A 24,105-nucleotide genomic window follows, 5' to 3' on the forward strand; every position below is an offset into this window, starting at 1 on the left:
CTATTAATTCTAGAACATGCGCTTCAACTGGTAGCAGCAAAGTCTGGCAGCTCTGATTTTTCTGAATCTTTATTTTTGTTGTATTTTTTAATTCTTTAGTAAACAGTAGATGAGATGCCAGACAAATGAATTTCTCTTTAGGGATCAATAAAGTTATGTTTAGCTTTAGCGTCCAAACAATCATTTGTATGCAGAAGTGTAAAAGAAGCAGAAGTGACAACAAAATAAATATATATATATATATATCCCCAGAAGCAATAAAATAGTAGTGGTCTGCTGCAATCATTTTAATGCAACACAACCTGTAGAAGCATGACATCACTTATTAGTGCTGGTATTTATCGGTTTAGTCTCAATGTGGTGACTGATTCCCCACACTAGGCGTTTAAACAAAATAATAAACCACTAAAAATCAGCTGGGTTTATTAGTTTGTTGTCAATAAAATGTATCCTAGGACTTAATTTCAAAGGTGTCTTAATTGAAACAAAGTTTGAATGAGGAGTTTCAGCCACTTCCTGCTCTCATATCGCTCTTCAATATATAAACACATGAGTGTAGTAATTAATCCACCAGGCCAGCAAATAAACACTAATAATCACACAGAGGAATGAAAAATAAATACACAAGTAAATTAGAAAAAAGTGATTTTCTTGTCAAAAGCAGCCTGACAGGAAGTGATGTCATCATGCCTACCATTTGGCTGATTTGGCGTCACAGCTTTACGGTCTGTTGGATGGCTTCACTCACAGCTGGCAGGCGTTTCTCTTGGTCCAGTTTGTGAAAGGGTTGTATTGGCAGCTTCTGTCCACACAGATGAGCGACAGTTCAAAGGTCATTTGGCCCGTTTTAAAGTCAGGAAATAGTCCCGTCCATCTCAGAGGTTAGTCTCGTCCCAGGTGGGGTCGTTCATGTTCTTCAGGACTCTCCGGATGATCCGCTCCAGCTCCTTCCTCGCTCGCTGCTCCTCCTCCAGCGTCCTCTTCATCCTTTTGTTGTCCTGCAGAAGTGAATGCACAAATATCACGTTTTAAAGCAGATAACAAATATAAAGACCGATACCAAACCTCTTACAGAAACTACTAATATTTTAATTTCCTACAGGATAATACAAGGTGTAGCAACCTCATAGCGATCTCTCATCACTGCTACATCCCTCCAGCACTAGTTGGATCCTATTGGCTCTCTTCTAACACACCTGTACACGTCGCGACACACCGAGAACCGTAAACGCCATTCATTCATTTAACTGTCCTTAAAGGGGAGACGCTGGGAGTAAAGATGGCGGCTCACTCCATGTTTGAGTTTGTTGTCTCAACAGAGCGTTGTGGAATTTGTTTTTTAGACATTATAAGTCTGTGTTTAAGTTCACGTGTGATCGCCTGTTGTTAACTTGTCCTCCGGATTCTCTGGATTTATATTCTGTGGACATCGTGGACACCTAACTGAACTGCCTGAACTCGTGACTGATGTGTTTTTTCCCCTAACCTTTTTACGCGTCAAATTGCAATGGGTTTGTTTCATTTAAAATAAACTAAAATGTACATTAATTTAACTGGATAAACTGTTTGTTGCTGGTGAAAAGAAAACAAGGACTGGACTTTTAAACTCCTTGAAGAAACACTTTTCTCTTGTGCTTGTTCCCCATGAAGTAATGACACATTTAAGTTAAATTTACTCTGTTTATTGTGCTTTATTGTTTGTTGAGTGTCTGTGTTGCTGATGGGGTTGTAGATGTTTTCTGACCTAAGAAGGAAAGATACTGACTCATAAACCCTGACCTCGGTATTGTTCAGCTTTAAACCTAACTGGCACCTCGGCACATGGTCGCACTATTACAAGGGGGTACACGATTTATGCATATGATATGAGATGCGTGCAAGATGCTTGAGTCTATAAGAAGCCAGATAGTCAGATCATTTTCCTGCAGATCGCCCTCTGACTTCAAAGTAACGATACTGTGACAAGAAAGAAGCATGGACTAAGACTCACAAGAGGACAGACTAACTGCTTACAAGGGTTTGTGCATCCTGAAATAATATATCTAGCATCCTTAATAAAACCCAGATTGCTCTTAATTGTTTGAACCATTTAAAGTGGAACTTATGAACAGGAAAGAGATGGTTATGAAAGTCTAAGTTTATAATCTTACCTGTTTGAGTTCCTGGACTTCGTCTTTCAGACAGTACACTGTGTCCACCAGACCCCTGCAGGCAGACAACACCTCAGCTTCACTGCAACACACACTGATGCACACCTTATCCACTACTGTCTTACATAATAATGCTGCAACTTTTCCCCACAGAGATGGCCAAACTTATCTGCACGTGTACTCAACACACACCTCCATGTCTCCTCTCTCACCTCTCCTCCACCACAGTTTGTCCGTTGCTCTTCGTCTCCTCCACGATGATCTTCTCCTCCTCGGGGAACAGCATGTGAACGTTCTGCCTGCTGGAGCCTGATTGAACAGTGACAACAGATATCAGGTTAGTAATCCTTCACACAGTGCTTTAAAACACATACACATGCACACAAACATACAGAGAGTGTGGGACACTTAAAAACTACCAGAGAGAAAACACCAGACACAAACACACAGACATGAAGGTTTGGGACATCTATCTTTAGCTGCTTTGCTAACAGGTCACTGGTTTTTGACAGCGATGTCTTACGAGAAAACGAGGCCGTCCTGTAACTATGAGCGGTCCAGATACTGTCATAATCCGAGTCCTCTGATTGGTCAGAACATGGCGGGTTTCCGGGGACACCAGTGACGGTGAGGCTGGTGTCAGCGAGCACATGGTTGTGCATGAGGTCAGTCCCTTGCCAGGCTGTACCGTAAAGTCAATAAGCGGGGATGGAACAAACCAAATTGGATGTAGGGGGGGGATGATGGGCGGAGTAAAAAACATAAAGTAGGTGTGGAGATTTGACACAAATTAAACCGAAATAAAAGGAAAATGGTTTGTGAAGGATAAATGATGAATAATAGATGGTGTAAAAGAAAAGCAGAGGCATGCAGAGAGAGAGAAGAGAGAAACATTGTTAGAGCTGAAGGCAGAGAACAAACAGTGGTTAGCATTAAGACAGCTAGCAGTGTGTTAGCATGTATGTGCTAGCGCTGATATCTGCGCGTACTCACTGGAGTTGAGAGTCTGTCGCGTCTTGGCGCTGGTGCAGTACGCCTCGATCACTTTCAGTATCTGAGCGTCCTCCTCTAAAGCTGCCGTACCTGACAGACAAGGAAGGGACGGAAGGAGAGGTGAGGTTGTGGAGGAAGCTGGATGAAGAGAGCATTCAAAGCTGGTGTTTTTAAACATTTATTCCTAACATTTTCATACCTGCTCATGTACAAGTTTTGCATCAAAGTAAGACTTAACTGGGTTCTTTTCTTATTTTATTTTCTATATTTTCATTAAAATTTGGTGCATCTTCTAGAGGCCAAATGCAATGCAAACTACAAGGGTAGTTTCAGTGTGTCTTTGGGAGTTGGGTGGATAGGGTGTCTCTGTACAATGTCTCTGTTCTGGACGTCTGACTTGACGCTGGAGGACGGGGAGTAGCTCGTTCTTCCTCTCGGCCTTCATACACTCATCATGCTGCACTTTGTGCTGTTTTTTTCAAGTTAGTCGTGTTGCTTTTGCGGCACAGATGCAGGTTTCATGACCTCTTTGCATGTTATTGTTTCTTCTGAACATCACTCACCTTAAACCTGAAATACCTCCAAACAAGCGATGACGAGCTGTGTCGGGTGTTTTGGTTTAACGAGTGACTCCCTCGCTTCCTGTCTTAGTATAACAACAAGCAGCGTTCAAAGCCACCGAGTGTTAGTCGCCTACATGACACGTTTGCACAAACAACACTTCAGAGGTGTAACAGAGTATATTTTGAGCTCGTTATGCAAAACAACTAAGAGGCATTCACAAGAACAGCTATGTATTCTCTTCCCATTTTCAGCAGCTGCTGTAACCACGACAACCACAGACGCATTCGTCTGAAAATCACTGGTTGAACGGAAACACCGTCTCTGCTATTTACTCTTCTGCTCGAAACTGCCGCTGCAAGGTAGGCGCTCATCACATGACATGCCAGCTCCCCCAAAAGTAGCCCAAAAGCTCTCTATCGCCCCCTGGGGGAGCGGCTGTTAGTTTAGGGAGCGCTTGATTTAATATGCAGCAGAGTTTTCTACAGGCGGAGCATTTTAAACATTGTTATCACTGTCAGTCATGTTTTTTTTTTTAATCGTGGGAAGACTAAAGCCTGATCAGGATTAATATTGATTAATTGTGCAGCCCTACCTCTGCATCATGTTAAACTGAAGAATGTGCAGCTTTTTTAAGAGTTGCTGAGTTGAATACTTACTTTTTCTGACAGTGAAATCCTCCTCTGAAGGTTTCCTCTCCGGCTTCCTCTTAGGGAGCAGCTTCTTCATGTTCTTAGGACTCTTACTCATATCCTACGAACAAAGACACGGAAATACGTACGTCAGAAACAAAGCTACAACCAAATCTAACAGGAACCAGAGCTATATAAACCTTTACTTATTTAGGTCGCTATCAAGGACCCTGGATGTCTCCAGACACAACACATAAAGAACACCATAAAGATAAGTTTGGTATGACTTATTTGAGTATGTCTTTGTTAAGCACCTCCTTCTGGCAGAGAGCAGCGGAGGGCCGGAGAGGAGGCGCAGGGCGGAGGCAGCTCAGGCTCCAGGGTTTGGGGGTGCTCGGTGGCTCTAAAGGCCCCCACATCGGGCTGCTGCTGTGTGTCGTCCCAAATGAAGAGGGATGGGGGAGGGTGTGGTAGTTGTTTCCTGTGCTCCCTGCACGAGACTCTGAGTGTCTGGACGGGGTGGCAGGGTGAGAGGGCAGCTAGGAGGAGCAGAAATGAGAGAGATACTGTGTGAGGACAAGAAAGAAAGGTAGTTAATTTACCTTTTTTTTTTTTTTTTAGAAATCCTGCCGACTTACTGTGTGACAGACAGACTGATGCTTGTGTGAGTGTGTGTGCCCGGCCGGAGTGTGTGTGTGCTGGGTGAGCAGGTCCAGCCAGTCCTGTAGATCGTGCTGAGTGTTACATGCAACCTGCATCCGCTCACACTGGCCACCTGCACGACAACACACACAGAAAGCGAGTGTATAAACGCACAAACAAACAGTTGATTAATCTGGTCGAATTAGGGCACGCTTCACTTTCACTGTTTACTATAATAATCAGATTAAGCTAGGGTTATCCAACAGTTTGCCTTTGAACAGCACACACAAAGGGTTGTGACTTGTGGTGAACTAGCTTTTAAAGAGCTTGTGAACAGTGAGGCATATTTTTTAACATATATCCAGTAGATTGCTTCAGTTGACAGCTGCAAAACGGTTGTAATAACTGCAACATTATCTTTTCAGGCATACGCGGCAGATCACATTAAGTCTGCAAGACTTGACCTTGTTTTTGCAACTGACAGCCTCGGATCAACACTATGTGATAAAATTACAGAAGGACCCCTTTAAAGAGTAAGATGCTCTTTTTAAAGGAAGGAACAGCTGTATTTTAAGCCACCAGACTCCATTCATAAAAACAGTAATTTTACCTTGCAAAACATGAGATTTGCTGTTCTACTTCTGCCTTGATCCATTAGTTTGTTTGTGTCATTGTATGATACATAAATATTTTGTTAGATCTGAACTAACCATTTAAACACCAAAGTGACAAAATAACTTAAAATTATTACAGGAACTGCTTCGTTCTGCTCGGTAAAATTACTGGTTTTGTGAATGGAGTCTGGTGGCTTTGAAGATAGGGTTATAACCTTTTAACCTACTTGTCATTTAGAGGCTTAAAAATAAGACAACTCTTTTGAAACATTCCTGAGCAGTTACAAAGTAATCCGTTAGAGTACTCGGATTTCTTTTGTAACAAGTAGCGTAATGCATTACTTCTGCAATTCAAGTAATCTGTTATTTAGTTACTGTTTCAAAGAAAGTAATCTGTTAGTAGACAATAAATGTGCCTTATTTCTCTTTTCCTTTTGTCGCCACAAAAACAGAAACTCCCTGAAGCTCTGTTTCTGTTTCTCTCCTCCTTCTTGGCAGGTAGCTGTGTACCAGCAGAAGGTAAACACAGCTGTGTCAGTGCGCATGTGTAGCTAACTAATTCAGCTAGCGAGATGTCAGAGAGGACAGCGTTTACCTTGTGGAAATATTCACATTATTCTGAATGTTTGGGTGAAAGGGACGAGAACAACATGTGTGATCTGTTTTCTATAAATGAGCTCACTCAAAATAAGAAGGGTGTACTAGCTGAATAAGAGAGAGGACTGACCGGATATTTCAAAAGCATTCTTCAGATTTTCTCCGTCTTCTATTCTGGAGATCAGAATCCCTGTAAGCGGTATCCTCCCCTGTGGAGACACAGAAACACACAATGTGTAGATCTTGAGTTCCTGAATTCAGAGAACTGATTAGTATGTGGTTAAATCTCACTGTAAACGTACCTGATAGATGAACCCACTCATCCTCAGGCTGGCAGAGAGCATGAGCAGAGTGTGAGGGAAGAGGACGAGGTAGCGTTCATTCGACTCCTGAAAAACAAACATTTGAACGAGTTGTGACTCATTTGTGTTGGGAGAAAAGTGTGTCTTGAACTGAGGTAAATAGTTTGGAATTTCTGACGAGTACCTGACAGTTCTGTGTGTGGACGGTGGTGTGGGACATGTGGAGAACAGGGCCGAGGGTTCTGATGTCATCGCCCTCCCAGTTTCTGATTGGCTCTGTTAAAATCTGCAACTCCAGGTCCTTCTTCTTCCTCACATCCTGACACTGAGCCTGAACACACAAATATATGATTAATAAGGGTTGAGACACAAATGAACTTACAGAAGCTACTGAGTGTGTGAAAGTGTGTTTTCATCTTACTGAAAAGTTTTTAAAGGTCATTATGGAGGTGTGGAGATCAGCTCTGTCAGGGTGCTGGTCCTAAGACAACACAAAGAAAACACACACACACGTTAGAAGAATGTTTTCCAAGATCATACATGGAGATGCAGAAACATTAAACTTGTTACTCAGTTAATTGTGTTATTTATATGTTTCTGTACAGATTTTAAAACAGACAGAAAGAAAGATTCGAGCGAACCTCCATGTGTCTGTCCAGTTCTTTGAGCAGCGTCGGGTACCTCTCCAGTCTGGTGAAAGGTTTACTCAGACTGGTGGTCAGAGTCAGGATCCCAGGAGTGGACGCCCCCTTTGACTCCATGTACTCCCCCAGTTCCTCACTGTGACAAACGCATACAAAATATTCACACAAGTAACAATAACACACAAGTTGTTGGGTTTTCTGTGGTTTAAATGTATGACAGTTTGTACCTGTGTTGTGTGAGAACATTAACAGCACACGGGTGGTTGGAGCAGTAGGCCACATAGATGATCTTCATCTGGGGCATCATATTCAGGAAGAACCCCCCGATCCTCTGCTGGCTCTCTGGGAGTCTGCAGACACACATGACACGTTAGACTGAATAACAAAACTTAGCATAATTGTGGGGCATCTGCTAGTCCTCTAAATAAAATTAAATGTGTACAAGGTAAAGCAGATAGAGAGGAAAATTCTGGTTAAATCATTTAAATTTGTAATCTCCAACTAGGAAACAAAATTCCCATTAAGGCTGCGTTCAAGAACATAAAGATTCCTCTTCTGCAAAACTGATAAATTAGTGATTAACATCAAATAATAAATATAATAATAAACACAACAAACACGTAATAGTTGGTTGCTCCCTTTAAGATTTTCATTTCAATTATTACAAAGTTAAACTTATACATGAATAAAATTTTCCCTCAGATCATTACTTCAGTCTACCACTAGATGTCTCTGTTGCTTTAATAACTGCCTTCACCTACAGTCTATCAGTCCTGAGCATCATCTTGCAGAGTGGTTGGAGGATGTATGTGAAGTTAAACAGGATGTTAGCATGAGCACCTCGTCAGGGGTTTGTTCAGGTCTCAGGGAGCCGAGCTGTGTTCAACAAAGCAGGATACATATCCACTATCCGCTATCCACTAAAGCTGTTACTATTATTATCATTTATGATTCTGCTTATTCTCTTTTCTCTAAATTATCTGTAACGAAGGAGTAGTAGGAGTGCAATAAAAAAAGATTAAAACATGTCCCAGAAACATCACAAGAAACATTTTAAAATGTTTTGTTTTGCCTCACACAATTTAAAGATAATACATTTACTTCCACAAGACAAAGAAAAGCTGCAAGATATGACAAGTTGAAACAAATGCATCACATTTTAAGACAGTTACTGATGTGATATAAAGTGGAGAACATATTGTGTGTATGTTTGTGTTGAGATTGTTACACTGACTTTGTGTGCTCCTCCAATGACTGCACCAACATCTGCTGGAAGGTTGAGATCTCCTCCAGATTTCCCTGAATGTGACTGATGTCAACGCTGCTGAGTCTGCAGAGAGGAGGAGAGGAGAGGAGAGGAGAGGAGTGGAGTAAAGGAAAGGAGGAGAGGAGAGGACAGGAGACGAGACAGCAAGAGAAGAGAGTAAAGGAAAAGAGGATAGAAGACAACACAAGAGGAGAGGGGAGGGGAGGGGATAGAAAAGGAAAGGAGAGGATGAATGGGAGATAAAAGAAGGAGAGGATTAAGAGGAGAAGGAATGAGGAGAAGAGACGACACGAGAGTTGAGGAAAGGAAAGGAGGGGATGAAGAGGAGATGAAAGGTGGAGAGGAGACGACATGAGAGTTGAGGAGTGGAGAGGAAAGGTAAGGAAAGCAGAGGATGAAAAGGAGATAAAAGGAGGAGAACAGACGACACGAGAGTTGAGGAAAGGAAAGGAAAGGAAAGGAGAGGAAGATGAAAGGTGGAGAGGAGAGTTGAGGATAGGAGAGGAGAGAATGAAGAGAACAAGGAGGAGAGGAGACAACACAAGAGGAGAGGAGAGGAAAAGAAAGTAAAGGATGAAGAGGAGGAGAGGAGACCAGAGGAGACGACATAAGAGGAGAGGAGAGGATAAAGGGGAGATGAAAGGAGGAGAGGAGAGGACATGACACGAGACGATGAAAAGTAGATGAAAGGAGGAGAATAGAGTTTAGGAGAGGATGAAAAGTAGATGAAAGGAGGAGAGGAGACAACAAGAGGAGAGGAGAGGAAAGGAAAGGAGAGGATAGGAGAGGAAAGGAAAGGAGACGAAAGGAAGAGAGGAAACAACACGAGAGAAGAGGAAAGGAGAGGAGAGGATGAAGAGGAGAGGAGTCATTAATTATTTAATATGGTGTTCTGGGTCTAACCCTCATCAATATGTAAAAAACTGGTTTATATATTTGTGCATTGACTTTGTGGTTTAATTATAATTGCAAAGCTCCAATGTGTGGGGATAGAAATCCATGCACAATGTTTGATACAATATATTTACTGCTGTTTAAGTATGATACACAGCATGTGTGTGTGATAGTCTGTCTGCTGCACAGGTTACACTGGTGTTGCGACAGATATGCTGGTGTGTGTACCGCTGTGTCTAAAGTTCGACTCTGTTTAATAAAACAGAAGAGTAAAAATAACTCCACCTGTCCGTGGGGTGAAGCGAGCGCAGGTATGAGCCCAGCAGACTCTGCAGCTCCCGCGAATATTCACTCTCTGCTTCCAGGATGTTCTGTAGGACCTGACAAAGACACACACACAATTTGGGATTAATTATTGTATAGGAAAAATTAGGCATATAAAGCAGTTGTTAAGTTCTTATACGACTTTTTTGTGGTCCAAGTAAGAAGGGCAGGGAGGTGGAAGGGCTGCACTGGAAGGATTTTGATGGTGAGAAGAGACTTGAATTAATCATCAATGCTTTCCATCATTTATACATTTTTGGGTCAAATTAAGGCGAAAATATGAGAAAACTTTTTCCAGCTTCTCCAACGTAACGATTGCAACGTTTTATATCAAGTACCACACATCTTTGGTGATATACTCAAAATAAACCCAAAGATTTTACAATTTAGAGGTTGATACTGAATATAACAGGAGCAAATTAATCACTAACTTATGCCTGAACCCATTAAGTTAAAAATAGAGTTTGTAAATTGGGAACGAGCAGCAAGAAAGACTTTGAAAGAATCAAAACCACATTTAAAAAAAAAATAATTTTGGGGAGCTGTTTGGCTCAGTCGGTGGAGCAGGCGCCCCATGTACAGAGGCTATAGTCCTCGTCGCACTGATCGCAGGTTCAACTCCCGGTCTGCCGATCATTTGTGCATGTCATCCCCCACTCTCTACTCCCAACATTTCCTGTCTATCTTCAGCTGTCCTGTAAAATAAAGCCAAAAGGCCAAAAAAATAATCTTTAAAAAAAAAAAAAATAAATAATAATAATAATAATAATTTTAAAAAGACACGCTCTGCAAACAACAATAAGAAAAGACGTCACATGCTCTCGGGCATTGGGACTTTAGATGTGCATAAATCTTGATGCAAGTAAGCCAAAACGGACAAGGCATTAGTCCTTGTTTTATCTGCAACACTACGGCTGCAGTATGAGCCTTCTAGTTTTGATTGGATAGAGGCATTTTCAAAAATAGCAAGTAAATCTGCTATTTCACCGTCCTCCATGATCAAGCGGAAAAACGAAGTCTTCTTCTTTGTTGTGTTCTTTGTGCATATTACCAAGGCAACGCTGACCTATTCCACTCAATTTGAGTGTTCAAATACAAGTCGCATGCAGGTCGCATGTTTTGGATTACGATTTGCACCACAGATTCAAGTAGCCCAGTTCCGAATTTAAAAAATGCAACATCATGCAACTTTTTGCTGTTCACACTGATCTGAAAAAATCGGAATTGGGACACTTTTAGCTGCAGTATAAATGCAGCCTAAGTGTCAGCCCTGTGTTTGACTAGTGACCTGTCCAGATGTAGCCCCGCCTCTCGCCCAATAACAGCTGGGATAGGCTCCAGCCCCCCTGCGACCCTGAATAGGATAAGCCGTGTAGATAATGGATGGATACATAAAAGTGCATCCAAAATTAGGGATGCACGATATTGGATTTTTTGCTGATATTTTCCAGCCCTTTTTGCAAGTCTCCCTGTCGTGGAATTGATATCACGCCTGCTCTTATTGTAGTGGCCAAAAACTGCCATACCACAGACATCTTGCACCCTTCTTCACGCTTGACGGAAGAGGCATCGTACAAAAGGTCATGTGTCTGATCACTCACATTTCTGAGTGCACCTGAATGCAGCATCCCCCCCTAAACACGGCAGTGAGGGAGACATGCCCGGACTTGTTTACTGCACCTACTACGGACACACGAGTCTTTTTATCGTGTGTTAGTTTTGTACTCATGTTTATGTTTATGTCTGCACGTTTGATGTTGCTAGGTCCATAAAATGACGAGAATGTGAGCTAACTGTTAGCTAGTTTAGAGTAAGTTGTTGATAACTTTGCTCAGGCAGTGTGCATGCACTCTTGCCGAGTTAATGTCGTAGCATTACAACAAGCTTTTTTAGGGAATCATCAAGCATTTAGGCAGAATTAAAGAGTTGTTTAATCGGAAGAAACTTTTCAAGCCATAATCTGCAGATACCGATAACACGGCGATAATATCGTGCATCCTTATACAAAATAAGTTGCATACCCGGGTTTTAAATACTTGATTCAAATGTAAAAGGTTACTAAAAATTATTCTGATTGTGTGTAATGAAATCAACATGTTATATATTACCATGACTGAAGCGTCTACTTCTTTTTATGTTATCATTTATACATTTATAAATCAAACTGACTATTAGCTGTAGGTTTTAGAGGGGTTATGTATTCTGTAAAACACTGCAGAGTGATATCAGACCCTATAGGAGCTGAAACACTGACTCGAGTAGCTTCCTAGAGGCTAATTAGCGAGTGTCTGCACATCATCAGAAGCCTCTCAGGAACAAGGTTTCCAGTGATGAATGGCTTCACGTTAGAGTAGTGACACACGTTTCCCCTCAGGTCAGGAGGTAGTACAATTTTAACAGCAGCTGAAGAAGCTTAAAATACATTTTCATGTATTCATTTCTCATTAAAAATGTATGTAAAAAAGAACTCATGGAGGATCAAAAATAGGGTAAAATCTTTGGTATTTTCAAACTTGAAACACACGCAGGCACTCTTAAAGAGAAACAGCCCACAGCCTGAATCTTTCTACTTAAAAGCTTCTGTTTTAAAGCTTTTTAAGAAGCTCCATTAAAGGAAACTTTCTCTTTGTTTTTGTATTTCTGTCAGGGAACATCTCTGACTGCAGGCAGCGTCTGGGTTTTTATGTACGAGACGGAAAGAGAGACTCAGGTATCACCGCCAAAGACGGACAGTCTAAAGAGACTGTGGCAGCTTGTTGCATTATTAAAAACACACACAAGCACGCACACACACACACACACTCCGGCAGAAGCCAACCCTGCGGCAAGGCTGCCCCAGAAACCAGTGGAATGGAAGAAATAACCTACATTTCATCCAGCACACAGACGACACATGCAGGGGTGCCATGCTATGATTACACACACAGACACAGATGCACAACCATTAATTGGGTGCAGGGATGAAAAATAATTGATTGTGACAGTTTAGAAAAGCGTACACAGATGTGACACATTAAATCAGATCAGTCTAGTATTAAAGCTCTAGTTGGAAAGGTAGATAAAATCTGCAGATTTGCTTCCTCTTTCTATGATTGTAAGAACATTTAGGCACCATTGGGCACAGCTTTAACACACACCTGCAAGCACACAGACACACAGTTTGTTAAGAGTATGGTACTCACCACATTGTAGTACGTCTTACTGATGATCGAGGTGTCAAAGCCTTTGGGTGGACTCTTTAAGGTTCCAGACTTTTGCCTCTCTAATGTCTTGTCTGCAAAACATGAAAGAGTAAGAGAAAGATTCAAAGACCTGGTTGGAAAACGTCAAGTAAAAGTTACATCCTGAAGAGTACACGTTCTTATCAGCTGTGACAACCAACGAAAAAGATACATGTGTAGCCTATAAAACAAGCTTAAGACTAGAGTTATCATCCATCAGTATATCTGAAAGAACGGCTGGATTTGATTTTTGATGAAAATATTGAAAGGAAAAAGCAAGATGAGATCAGTCGAGCGTTCGAGAGCTTTGCAGCTGCGTCTGAAAAGGCTCGGTCACCTCTGAGCTTCAACTTTGACCTCAGGACAGCCAGAAGCAGCTGGTCTGTGGATCTGAGTGTCCTCGATAAAAGATGTGGTTTTAAAAGGTCTGAGAGAGAGAGGTTGGAGCAAGCCCGGTTAACGATTTATAAGTTAGTGATAAAATCTTAGAGTTAATCCTAAAACGCAAACAGATGTAATAAAAGTCCTACCAGTTGTTGGAAATAATGGGATGGACATTAGCTGAAAGTGACCTTTGACCTTTGACCAGTAAATCTGGTCAGTTATTTCTTGAGTCCAAGTGGACATCACCAATGTCAAAGACTTTCCCTCCAGGCGTTCACAAGAATGGGACTGGAATAATAACATTAGCTGTGTCTCAATTCAGGGCTGCATCCCTCGAAGGATGCGGGCTATGAAGTCATTAGACGTCTGTGTAGACACAAAGGCCGAAATGAAATGAGATGTCTGGTCCACAGAGGATTTCCTGTTTGCATCACCAGCTGTTTCTGTCCTTAACCTTGCATCACCAAACTAACTAACTAACTAGCTAGCATAACTAACATCACGTAACTTAACATATTTTTAAGATATTTGTTTCAAGGCCCCTTCTGTTGCCCCATTCATATCGCAGCTCTTCGGTTGAGTTGAAACCAGGAAGTGTGTTCCTCGGCCACGTAAGAGTCCGCCACCTCATTTTAAATTGCAATGAATCTCATGATACGTTGGGCCCGGGAAAAGGAGGACGGCCTTCGAATTGGGACAGCCTTCGACACGCCGCTGTGACGCAATCGGCCTTCAAATATGTCCTTCAACGGACGCAGCCCCTGAATTTGGACACAGCTAAAATGATGTCAGATTGAAGTTGACCTTTGACCTTTAAGGTAAAAAAAAAAAGTCATCCCTTCATCATTTTATCCCTTTAGACATTTGTGTGAAATGTTGTCATAATTACTGTATAAAATCTTGGGTTATTGCCACACACATTGTAATGGCGATCACAGCAACCTTTGACCTTTGACCACCACAATCAAATATGTGCATCCGTCAGTCCATGTGGATGTTTTTAGTTTTTTTTCTGGAATTTAAGGTCCTTTAACTTCCTCCAGAAGATGTCCTCCAGACGTTTCTAAAATATTGCTTCACAAGAAACAGACGTAGACCAATAAGAAAATGTGCCTCTGTTTTTCTCTGCACAAAAACACAGCAACACTAACACACCTACGATGTTATTTTTGAGTGCTCGTGTGTCTTACTAGAAAAATGAGGACTCTCGCGGTGGCGGAACTGTCATCCCCATTCAATAAAACGTCTCTGTTTGTAGTTCAAACACTCCCTGAAGGGCAATTCTACTAAATGTAGGACAACCAACGACTGAACGCTTTAATTCACTGACTCATGTTGTGGCATATTTCTGCCCTGGTTACAGTTTTTCCAACATTGTGTGGCTGTTATAAAGCATGCCGTCACATCCTTCACCTCACTATTGCCCCTTGAAGACACTGAAAGAAAAGCCAGGAGAATAAGAAGCATTTGTTTACTTTTCTGACGTCTGCAGCTGACTAGAGAAATTAAAGAGCTACTAAGCTCTAAAACAAGGACGAGGTATCCTTTGTCTACCTTTACTTATATGGTCTTTGAGCAGAAACAGGCCGATAGTTCTTTGCTTTTTATGATTCTAATAACTCCTTGATCTAAAAAACTATTATTATGTCAGTAAAACAAAGACGACAAGCATGTGCAGCCTCTGCTTTACTACTGTTTACTGAATGTGGATCGCTCCAATCCAACTGACCATTTCAAAGTACTGCCATTCCTCCCTGCACTGCTCTGGGTTTCTGCTCTAAGTCAGGAACTTGCTTTCTATAGAGCAGCTCTGGAGCTTCCTGTCTTTGTGTGCTCGGGGAGCTTCCTTCCTTCCCTCCGCAGAAAGCCACACAATCGAGCAAGCCACGAGGATAATGCTCTTACAGGCACAGGAGGTACAGCCTTACATACTCAAAAGTGTGCAGATTGAAATTCCATATTGTTCTCACATTTCTAGCAAACCCTGCATGTACTTGCCTTCCACAAACTGTTACTCGAACTTTACACAAAGTGCAAACACGGCTCATTTATCCAATTCTTCAATTGTCTAATTTGTGACGTAACAAGCAAAAAAAAGTTTAGTGCGTGTCACTGCTTTCAGAAAATCATGCGTACTTCAAATTAACATGGGAAGGTTTGGGTCTAACATTATGCCTTATTAATACATGCATTCAGGGAATTTTAACCAATCTCCATGTTCTATTAATCCCACTAGTTCCGGTTTACCTGCCAATGTGAAAACAGGGTCCGAAAACCAGCAGCAAAGCGGAAATGCAGGTACCTTTCTCATATTTGTTTTTGCACAATTGCAGCTCGTACCTCGGCTAGTGGAAGCGATCCCTACCGCAAAGCTCAGGAGTAGAATGTAGTCACCATATTTGTTATGAGCTGGCTGATCTTCCCTGTCGTTGTGGTATTAAAACGGCGGATGCTAACAATGCTAGTTGATGTCGTAAAAACTTCCAAACATAACATTATCTGTGGCTGCATAGAGCTGTTATTTTTGCTACAGATCTGTCCAGATATACATAGATAGAAGTTATATCACTGTGTCTAAAGAACGTCATGTCCAGTATGCATGCACACGCCAAGCAGTGCTTTATCTTTTACATAAGAAATTGAACTTAAACTGCACAATCAAATAAGTAGTTTTGGGAGGGAGATGCAAACAGTTAGAGGTAAAGAGCAATGCATACAAGAATAGTACAAGTTACAGATGTTAACATGAGATTATATGCAAGGGAAGGTCGCTAAGCTGTCCACTGGGACCAAAACAATGATAAGGAACCAGGGAAGTTTCCCCTACTGCTACATGTGAGTCAATGAGAGCTGCACCCACCGCCTCCTTTCAGCTCTCGCACGTAGTTGCTGGGGAACCACCCAGACTTGCCGTTGACCGAGCCTTCCCACCAGCCGCCGTCCTCCTGCCGGCTCACACTGATGATGTCACCTTTGCAGAAGGAGAGCTCGTCCTCATTGGTCTGCTGGAAGGGAAAGCGCGCTTTGACCAGGATGTGGCCGCAGCCACTGCCCTCTGACATGTCCTGATAGAGATGGAGAGGAGGAAAGGAGAGACAGAGATGACTCAGTCCGTGCATAATAAAGTCACTGTGTATATAAAAAAAGATGTTTGTGTACAAGAGCAGAACTTTAGAGGATTAATGTCTGAGTTTTAATTTAGTGTCATTACTCATGAGATGTGTTATTGCTCGTGTCATTGTAACTCACCAGACTCCGGTACTGAGGCTGCAGCAGTTTGGAGGAGCGAGTCTGAGTGTTCAAAGAGTCAAAGGACTTGATCCTCAATGAGGAGGAGTGCGGCGCACACACGCTGTCGCTGGAAACACCCAGATCTGCAACAGATCAATAGACAATGAAAACACCTGAAAATAACCTGCTGATACATATACTAAAAATGAACCTACACTTATCATAAATTATGTAGAATTTTATACAGTGCAACTTAGTTTGAAATCATCATCAAAAAGCGACGAAAACAGAATAAATGAAGAGAAATATCAACTTAAAAACATGCAAGTTAAATTAAAAGAAGGAACAAGTGAAAAAGAAAAGACTGCAAATAATTAAAGACACAAATGCACAAAACAATCTCACCTTCTGTAGCTTTGTTAAGGACGACCAGGGTGTTCAGGACCTTGGAGAAGTTCAGTCCCTGCAGGAGGTCATTGACCTCAAAAGGCTACGGGAGAAGAAATTAAAAATACAGTTCAGAAGGGCAGAAACATAGAGAAAAGAAAAAACACACTCATAATACATTTATAGAGCGTGACATCAACAAGGGCACAGGGCTTTTCTCCTGACATTTCCATGCATGTTTCTCACGCAGGGTTGTGGTGGTAAATAGAAAGGCTGGAACCTCTGGGAGCCAAACACAACAACAAAAATAGTATCTAAAACAGGGTTTACTGAATGCATGCAACATTTTTTATTTTAAAAAATTGCTGTTTTGTATCTTTACGGTCATAATTAAGCTTGCATCAGGGCTCATGCTCAAATTAAGCTATGAAAACTTGTTAGCGCATAAATGACGAAATACAATGTTCAGCGGGGGTTTTCATCCCTGCTCCAACTGCAGTCTGGAGCGGGATTACTCAAAGTCTGAGCTTCCACTTGTAATCTCCCCATCAAACACACACACACACACACTGAGCCAAACACAAAATGCCTCTGAAGCCCCTAATCTTATGTGCACCACAAACTGCCTGACTTCTACATTCCCGAGGCGTGAAGGTGGAGCAAAGTCAAAACAACCTGATTTGAGTTATTTCAAATTAAAAGCCAGAGGGAACGCGGACAGGATTGGCTCTCTTTAATCAAATCATAAAACTCGGCCGTCCTTTAATGCAGTCCTCCTTTAAGAACCCACTTGGTCTGATTTATATACACAGGCTGATTAGCATTCACAGCAGTATGGGCCCAACAGTTAATACACACTTTCATCTCTAACACTGGCATCGGGCCACGATACGTACAGTATGAGGCTTTCTGTGCACTGCTGCATAACAAATTTAAATGTACCAGCTGCTTCTTCTAGCATTACAATAAAGCTTCATGAACATGATCAATACGGAGAAGCACATGTGACGTGTCAGTGACGAGAACAGGAGGACCTTCTACCGCAGTAATGGAGAAAAGGGGCATTTCATATTGAAATATAAGATAGCACTCTATTGATTCTCAGAGGGATTGTAAAAGGAGATTTTGTGTGATTAATTTGTCAATTATCATTAAGTAAAGGATGACCTCATCAGGCGACATCACTTCCTATAAATGTCTCTGCTTCAGTTCCAGTCCGATATTATGAGTTAGATTCCTGTAATTCCGAATAATGGATTATTTATCATGAAAGTTATTTGGAAATCAGACGAATCTGTGAGCTTATATTTTAAATTTGCTCTGGCAGAAACGTCGGATCGGCCTCCCGTTTAGACAGATTTCCATCTGATGTGATTCAGGTCGGGCCAATCACAACCGCTTAACTAATATTGGGTGGATTTAGGCTGAAGATATACTTGCTTATTTAAGCGTTCGCGTACGTGTAGCGTTCATTTAAGGACGTGCACAGCCGATGCTACAAACAGAGAGTGGCAACAAGTTTATCTCCAGCTTTGAGCTACGTTGAGACATTCTTATAAACAACCAAGATGGCTGCCGCCTAAGACAAAAATTTGAATGCGCTATCAGGTTAGGTCTTTAACTGGAGTGGACGGTAGTTAAAGTTCGCTACTAAAGATATCATGCCAAAACATCCATGTGTAGTGACTTACTTTCAATAAACCTACATTTATCTAAATAAGCCACTGAGGGGTGAACAGGGGAGCTAGTGTCTGACACATGTTCTAATCTAGGTCACTTCAAATTTATACCAGTTACTTGTCTTTTACTCCAAGATATAAAGTGGATAAACTCAGGATAAAATCACGGTAGAACTCTGCACGCTGACAAGCTCACACTCGATAACACGGTCAAATATCATTAGCTTCCAATTCACACACCTGGCTGCAATCACCTGGAGCTTGGCTTTATGCCAGCACTAAATCAAGGCTCCATCCTCTACCGGAATTACACGCTAATAGATATGAAAGTGTCACACAGAGTCTCATGCAAACATTATGTTTAACTAGAAGCCCTATGAACTTGATTTTTTTAACTAGCTACCTAGCATGGCAGCTATGTCACCTGTTTGCTGCTGTGATTGGTTGTCCAGGGGCATTATGGTCTGTTCAAACCCCCCCTTTAAAATCTATTATAAAACAGGATTGTTCATTTTTAAGGACACATTGGCTTATGTTCTTTTGAGTTAGTGATTGCTGTCAGGATGGAAAGGGTTCCACAAATGGAACAAGAAGTGCTTACCCTAGCTCACAGAAACATGAGTAAAACCTGCTTTGAATGCACAAATCTTGAAATCCAAATGATTGTTTTCATGCAATCATTTGACGATATAAATAACAGTAAGGCTGCTAGTGTTGGCAAGAAAGAACAGATATAAATAACTTCAGAGTAAAAGCAGTCTTTTCATGTGTGAAAGGCTCTCGCCTGCAGCTTTGAAAGGCACAAAATCAGAGTGTGCTTACAGTAAAACAAACGGCTGTGATTTGTCACACACACAATCAAAATACCTCTAAAGCCCCTAATCTTGTGTGAACCACACACTGACCGACTTCTACATTAAGGTGGAGCAATGAGGAGCGCTTGATTTAATGCTGCAGAGAAGGAGCTCTAAATGCGTTAATTTCCTACATGATTGAGTTTAACTGAAAGCAATAGCTGAATGTATGGTTTTAACGAGTACATGAGAAGCTCAGGTTAAGTCATCTACAGTCGTCCACTCTGTAATCCTCCTCTGTTGGCTCGTCCTGCCTGTCTGGGAGAATTACTACGATGATGTCAGTCAGGCTGCAGGAAATGGGGGTCTTGGCTTCCAGCAACATGGCTGACATGCGTCTAATCAACCTGATTGGAAAAATCCACTGGCTGCCTGGCATGTTGCATTACATCAGCGCACGATTACCCTCTACATTTTTATACTCCAGATTTCTTTTTTCAGAGCCGCACACCTCACTGCTGGCTTGGCTTTTCAGGATGTCAGACGTCCGGCAGCCCGGGTCTCCTGTGTTGCATAATCTGCCCCTTTCCATTAGGCTTCAATGGCTTTTTCCACAGCACAGATCAATACTCTGTGTGTGTGTCCTTTGTAATTTTGTGCCACACTACTCACTCGTCCTCTCTCTTCATTCGCTGTGGGGCAGGATAATATAATCTAGCCTGATCCACTGTTTTGTTTTAGATAAACACGCCAACAGCCAAAACATTTTCTGAGGAGGTAAATATTTCCAGCTTGATATTTTAAAGTTCTGCGCAAAAACAATCCTACATAAGTATTGATTGACTCCCTCAGAGCTGTTTTTAGCAGAGGGAATCATAACATCATAGAACTAGAGATAATCACAACTAATAACACATTCATATCACACAAATATTCATGTATCTGTACTCTCATTTCAAAGGGGGACCATGCAAACTGACTGCAATACATTTATATTATACGCAAAGTAAATATGTTAGACATCATAACACATCCACAAGCAGCAGTGATGCGATGTCTGACCCTGCACGTTTAGAAGATGTAATAGAAGTTTGGACTCTAAGTCGGTTTGTTCTTGTTATTAGTTTGCCTCCTTTAAAAACATGAATTCACTGTAAAAAGCAGAGGATTAGCCAAATTTCCTCATAAAAGCTAAATTGTTCAATTTTCTAATAAGAAAACAATGTAAACAGAATGAAACTAATGACTTTGTTAATGGATAATAAAACGTTAACTGATGATAAGTTTGTGAGGTTGTGAGAAATATCTGAGCATCTACCTTGAAAACTTCTGGTATTTCAAAAATAGTTTTAGACTTGGCTTTTAAGGCTACAATGTAATCCTTGGGGGCAAATGTACGTCCACTAAAACTTCTTGTTGTTTCCACTGACAGGCTCAGATTGTTATTCAAAGTGTCTGACAACATTACAGAAAGGATCCCTGCAGAGATCGACCTTTTTGTTACTGACATTACATCGCTCTCTTTAAAGCCACCAGACTCCATTGACAAAAACAGTAATTCTACTTTGCGGAACAAGTGAGTTACTAACCTAACATTGCCTTGATTAGTTACTTAATTTTGTACTGTTGTGTTACAGAAATATTGTGTTGGATCTGAACTGATCATTTAAAACACCAGAGTCACACAATAACATAATACAAACAAACCAATTTAGGAAGTCGTTGATCTACTGTTCTGGGCTCTGAGAGGTAAAATAACCGTTTTTGTTAAAGGAGTCTGGTGTACTGGGCTCCTCCTGGTTCAAAAACATGCCTTGCCTTGAATAGAATTTCTATTTCAGTTGGGATCCTTTCTGTAATGTTTTCAGACACTTAGATTAAAACAAGCACTTTAAGTCAACACTCTGATCAGGGCTGAAGCAATTCGAAAAATGTTTGATACCCAGGATTAGTACCAGAATCACCCTTTAATAATTACTTTCTAGGATTTACAGATTTACTGGCTTACTTGACATTGAGAAAAACGTGAGTATTTATCAATGGATTACAAACATTTAACTGTATAATAACCAAACACAAAGAATACTGGCCAAAAGATTTCTTCACAACTTGGCAACCTAAAAGTTGTTTTCATCGATGGCATATAACTGATACACAACTCATTTACTTACTAAATGATTTATTAACTACTAATGATTGTATTAAACCCCTTGACGTCCAAGAAAGACGTACCAGAAACACTCCACACCTTTGTTTACACCTACTATCTTAATATGTTTAGAAGTGAATTAGCTGAGAAACAGAAATTTAAATGTAAAAATATAAAATCAATTCTACTAATAAGGAGTATATGTATTCAAAATGTAAATTATAAAGGATTATCCGGGAGGAAAGAAGCCCAACAGCCATATTTACTAATGAAAAACCCTTCCAGGTGGCTCGTGCGCACAGTTGACGCCAACTGTTGCTGTCTCGTGCCGTTCACAAGAGTAACGGCTCAATAAGACGTCACTGGCAAACAGAGGACATATAAGTTGTAAACTGTGATTTAAATAACAAATAGCTCGGTATATGTGATCGGTGACCTTTTAAAAGCTTCATACTGTGTAAGTTCATTAATAAATACATTATTGATATGTCAACTCACCTCCACAGCGAAAGCCCCGCAGCCTTTAATAAACTCGCTGATGTTCCTCTGACACTCGCCGTCGTTCCTCGGTTCCTGGTAAAACTACACAGAAAAAGTGACTTAAATTAGGTTAAAATAATGACACGACACGTTAACAAACTGCTAATGAGGGCGTTCAAGCTTTTTCCGCATAAAAACAATCTTATTCCAGGAGGCGTTTGGTGCACTTGCTGCTTACCAGAATCAAGCTAGCTAATCAGGTAAACTTCCGGTTTGAATTTTCAAACTAAATCGTTAATTGAGCGACGTTATCATGCATTTAGTGTTTGAAATTGGACCTTTCAAGTTACCATTATTTTACTACCGTCTGTACTTACATAGTTTGTGTTTTTCAAGTTTTTCTAAAAGATCATTCATCCCCCTCTTCTTCCTAACCTACATTTGTCACATCTGCTAAAAGCGCATCAAAGAAAGAAAAAAAAATCATACTCAACATATCACATATAGACATATATAACTTGAAAAAGGTCTTATGCCGTCACCAGAGGGGGTAGCTGTGGAAAATCTATTCCTAGAAGAGGTCAAATAAATAGTAAAGGGGTTTAATCAACGCTCGGTGACGCGGTTTATGCCTTTATTTTGAAAAAAAGAGTTTAACTGTATTGTAGATAACAGAGGCGACTTTGATGTAGATCTACAATCTCCCAGGGAAGTCGGATAAGGCAAAGGAGGAAATGACGTTGACAGGTTAATAGTCCATTGTGTGTGTATGTAAAAAGTCTGACTCTAATCCCAGCATTATGGTTGGCACACTGTGGGCTATACAGTAATATAAAAGTAGACAATAGAACTATTACTTCCTTATTCTGATTTTCTATTAGTTCTGTTAACCTGTGGACTAATTAAAGTAGGTAGTTGTATTACAATATCTGTATTTGCATATATAAGTATTAAAGCAAAATATATTGTTCAGAATTTATTTTATGTATAAATAATTTCTGCGATTTACATTTTGTACATTACATAGATTAGATAATAGATTTTTTTCTTTTTTTCATTTTCAAACTGGAAATCTTACTTTACAGAACTAAAAAAATCAATTATAAAGAAATATGTCAACAAATTTTTATTTTAAAAAATTGTGGTAAAAGAAAGTAACAAAAGGGACAGAGAGTAAATTATATTATGTAAAAATAATTTACATAATTATTAAAATCTGTAATATTACAACAACCAATATGACCTACATCCTCACCTTTGACCAAAAAAAAACCCAACATAATTTATAGTGCAATTAATATTTTCTCATGAATCGTCTATGGTTGGCTGATTGGGGTGTTATAATTGCTTATTTCAAGGCAGTGATTTGTAAATAATCTGCTCTTATATTATATTATACTCTGTTTTTTCTACATGAACCATAACTTCCGGATGTTCAAAGGCTAATTCAGTTAATTAATTTAAGGATAAATAATTCAGTGAAGGGTTAGGCTAGTTTTTTCTTCCCTTCTCCTCTATCCCTCCATCCACTCACTCTGTCCAACGTCCCGGGTCTGAGTCGCTCCAGCAGCCGGCACAGCACCACTCCATCCTGCAGAGACGTCTGGAGAAAAGCCTCTGGATCCGAGATGCTCTTCTTGGGAGACTCCAGGACTCCCAGCGTGATGAGCCACGTTACCGTCTGCTCTTCCGAACTCATGCCTGGCTCTCTAATGTCATAAAACAACAACAGCAGCAGCGGCAGCGGCAGCAGTCCTCACTGTCTGCGGTGTATCCTACTTGTGGTCCGTCCAAAATGGGACAGAAGGGTCAGCCCCGCCTTGTTTGAACATCACAATGAACGCACACTGGTTGGATCACAATCTGTTGTTCCAAAATAGAAAAAAAAAGAGGAAATAAGAAAAAATGTGTTTCCTTCCTTTAGCAGCTTCTTATTGTCCCGCACTGAACGCTTCCTCAGCCGCTCTGTCTTTCAGCGGATGTTGGTTTCACCTTTGCCTCTGTGCACAACTGTGGGAGTAAAATCTGGATCAAGACAGGCACTGTATGACACCACTTCCTTTGACAGTTTTCAAATTAAAAGCATGTACTTGGCGCTCACAAAATAACGAGGAACGTTAATGTTGATTTTCACCGTTCTTGTTGCTTTTTTTAAACCAA

The 24,105-nt window shown here is 40.8% G+C and overlaps 1 protein-coding gene across 3 annotated transcripts; it reads right to left on the reverse strand.

Moving 5' to 3' along the window:
- Positions 1 to 220: 220 nt before the first annotated feature.
- arhgef7b (Rho guanine nucleotide exchange factor (GEF) 7b) lies at positions 221 to 23,644 on the reverse strand. 3 transcript variants are annotated; one of them, XM_069675063.1, is made up of 22 exons: positions 23,480 to 23,644; positions 21,964 to 22,047; positions 16,862 to 16,946; positions 16,475 to 16,599; positions 16,086 to 16,290; positions 12,803 to 12,894; positions 9,582 to 9,676; positions 8,370 to 8,465; positions 7,363 to 7,485; positions 7,133 to 7,271; positions 6,913 to 6,972; positions 6,676 to 6,822; positions 6,492 to 6,578; positions 6,320 to 6,398; positions 4,975 to 5,111; positions 4,651 to 4,875; positions 4,364 to 4,457; positions 3,144 to 3,233; positions 2,674 to 2,832; positions 2,363 to 2,459; positions 2,151 to 2,205; positions 221 to 998 (listed from the first exon to the last, which is right to left on the reverse strand). In XM_069675063.1, the coding sequence occupies exons 1-22, from the start codon at positions 23,642 to 23,644 to the stop codon at positions 876 to 878; spliced, it is 2,562 nt and encodes an 853-aa protein (XP_069531164.1). In that variant the 3' UTR covers positions 221 to 875. The 3 variants fall into 3 exon arrangements, with proteins under 3 accessions (XP_069531164.1, XP_069531165.1, XP_069531166.1); XM_069675064.1 differs by having other exon boundaries at positions 4,975 to 5,117; XM_069675065.1 differs by lacking the exon at positions 2,674 to 2,832.
- Positions 23,645 to 24,105: the final 461 nt, after the last annotated feature.

This window comes from Semicossyphus pulcher, unplaced genomic scaffold (assembly GCF_022749685.1).
Source record: "Semicossyphus pulcher isolate SPU_LCO1_2020_fin unplaced genomic scaffold, fSemPul1.0.p SCAF_24, whole genome shotgun sequence".
Classification (NCBI taxonomy): domain Eukaryota; kingdom Metazoa; phylum Chordata; class Actinopteri; order Labriformes; family Labridae; genus Semicossyphus; species Semicossyphus pulcher.

Excerpts from the sequence above, each read along its gene's own strand:
- arhgef7b (XM_069675064.1), bottom strand. The coding sequence starts at position 23,644 with ATGAGTTCGGAAGAGCAGACGGTAACGTGGCTCATCACGCTGGGAGTC. Across the intron at positions 22,048-23,479 it reads GACCCGGGACGTTGGACAGA|TTTTACCAGGAACCGAGGAA; the intron begins GTGAGTGGATGG and ends TTTTCTGTGTAG. Across the intron at positions 3,234-4,363 it reads GGATTTCACTGTCAGAAAAA|GTACGGCAGCTTTAGAGGAG; the intron begins GTAAGTATTCAA and ends CTTGTCTGTCAG.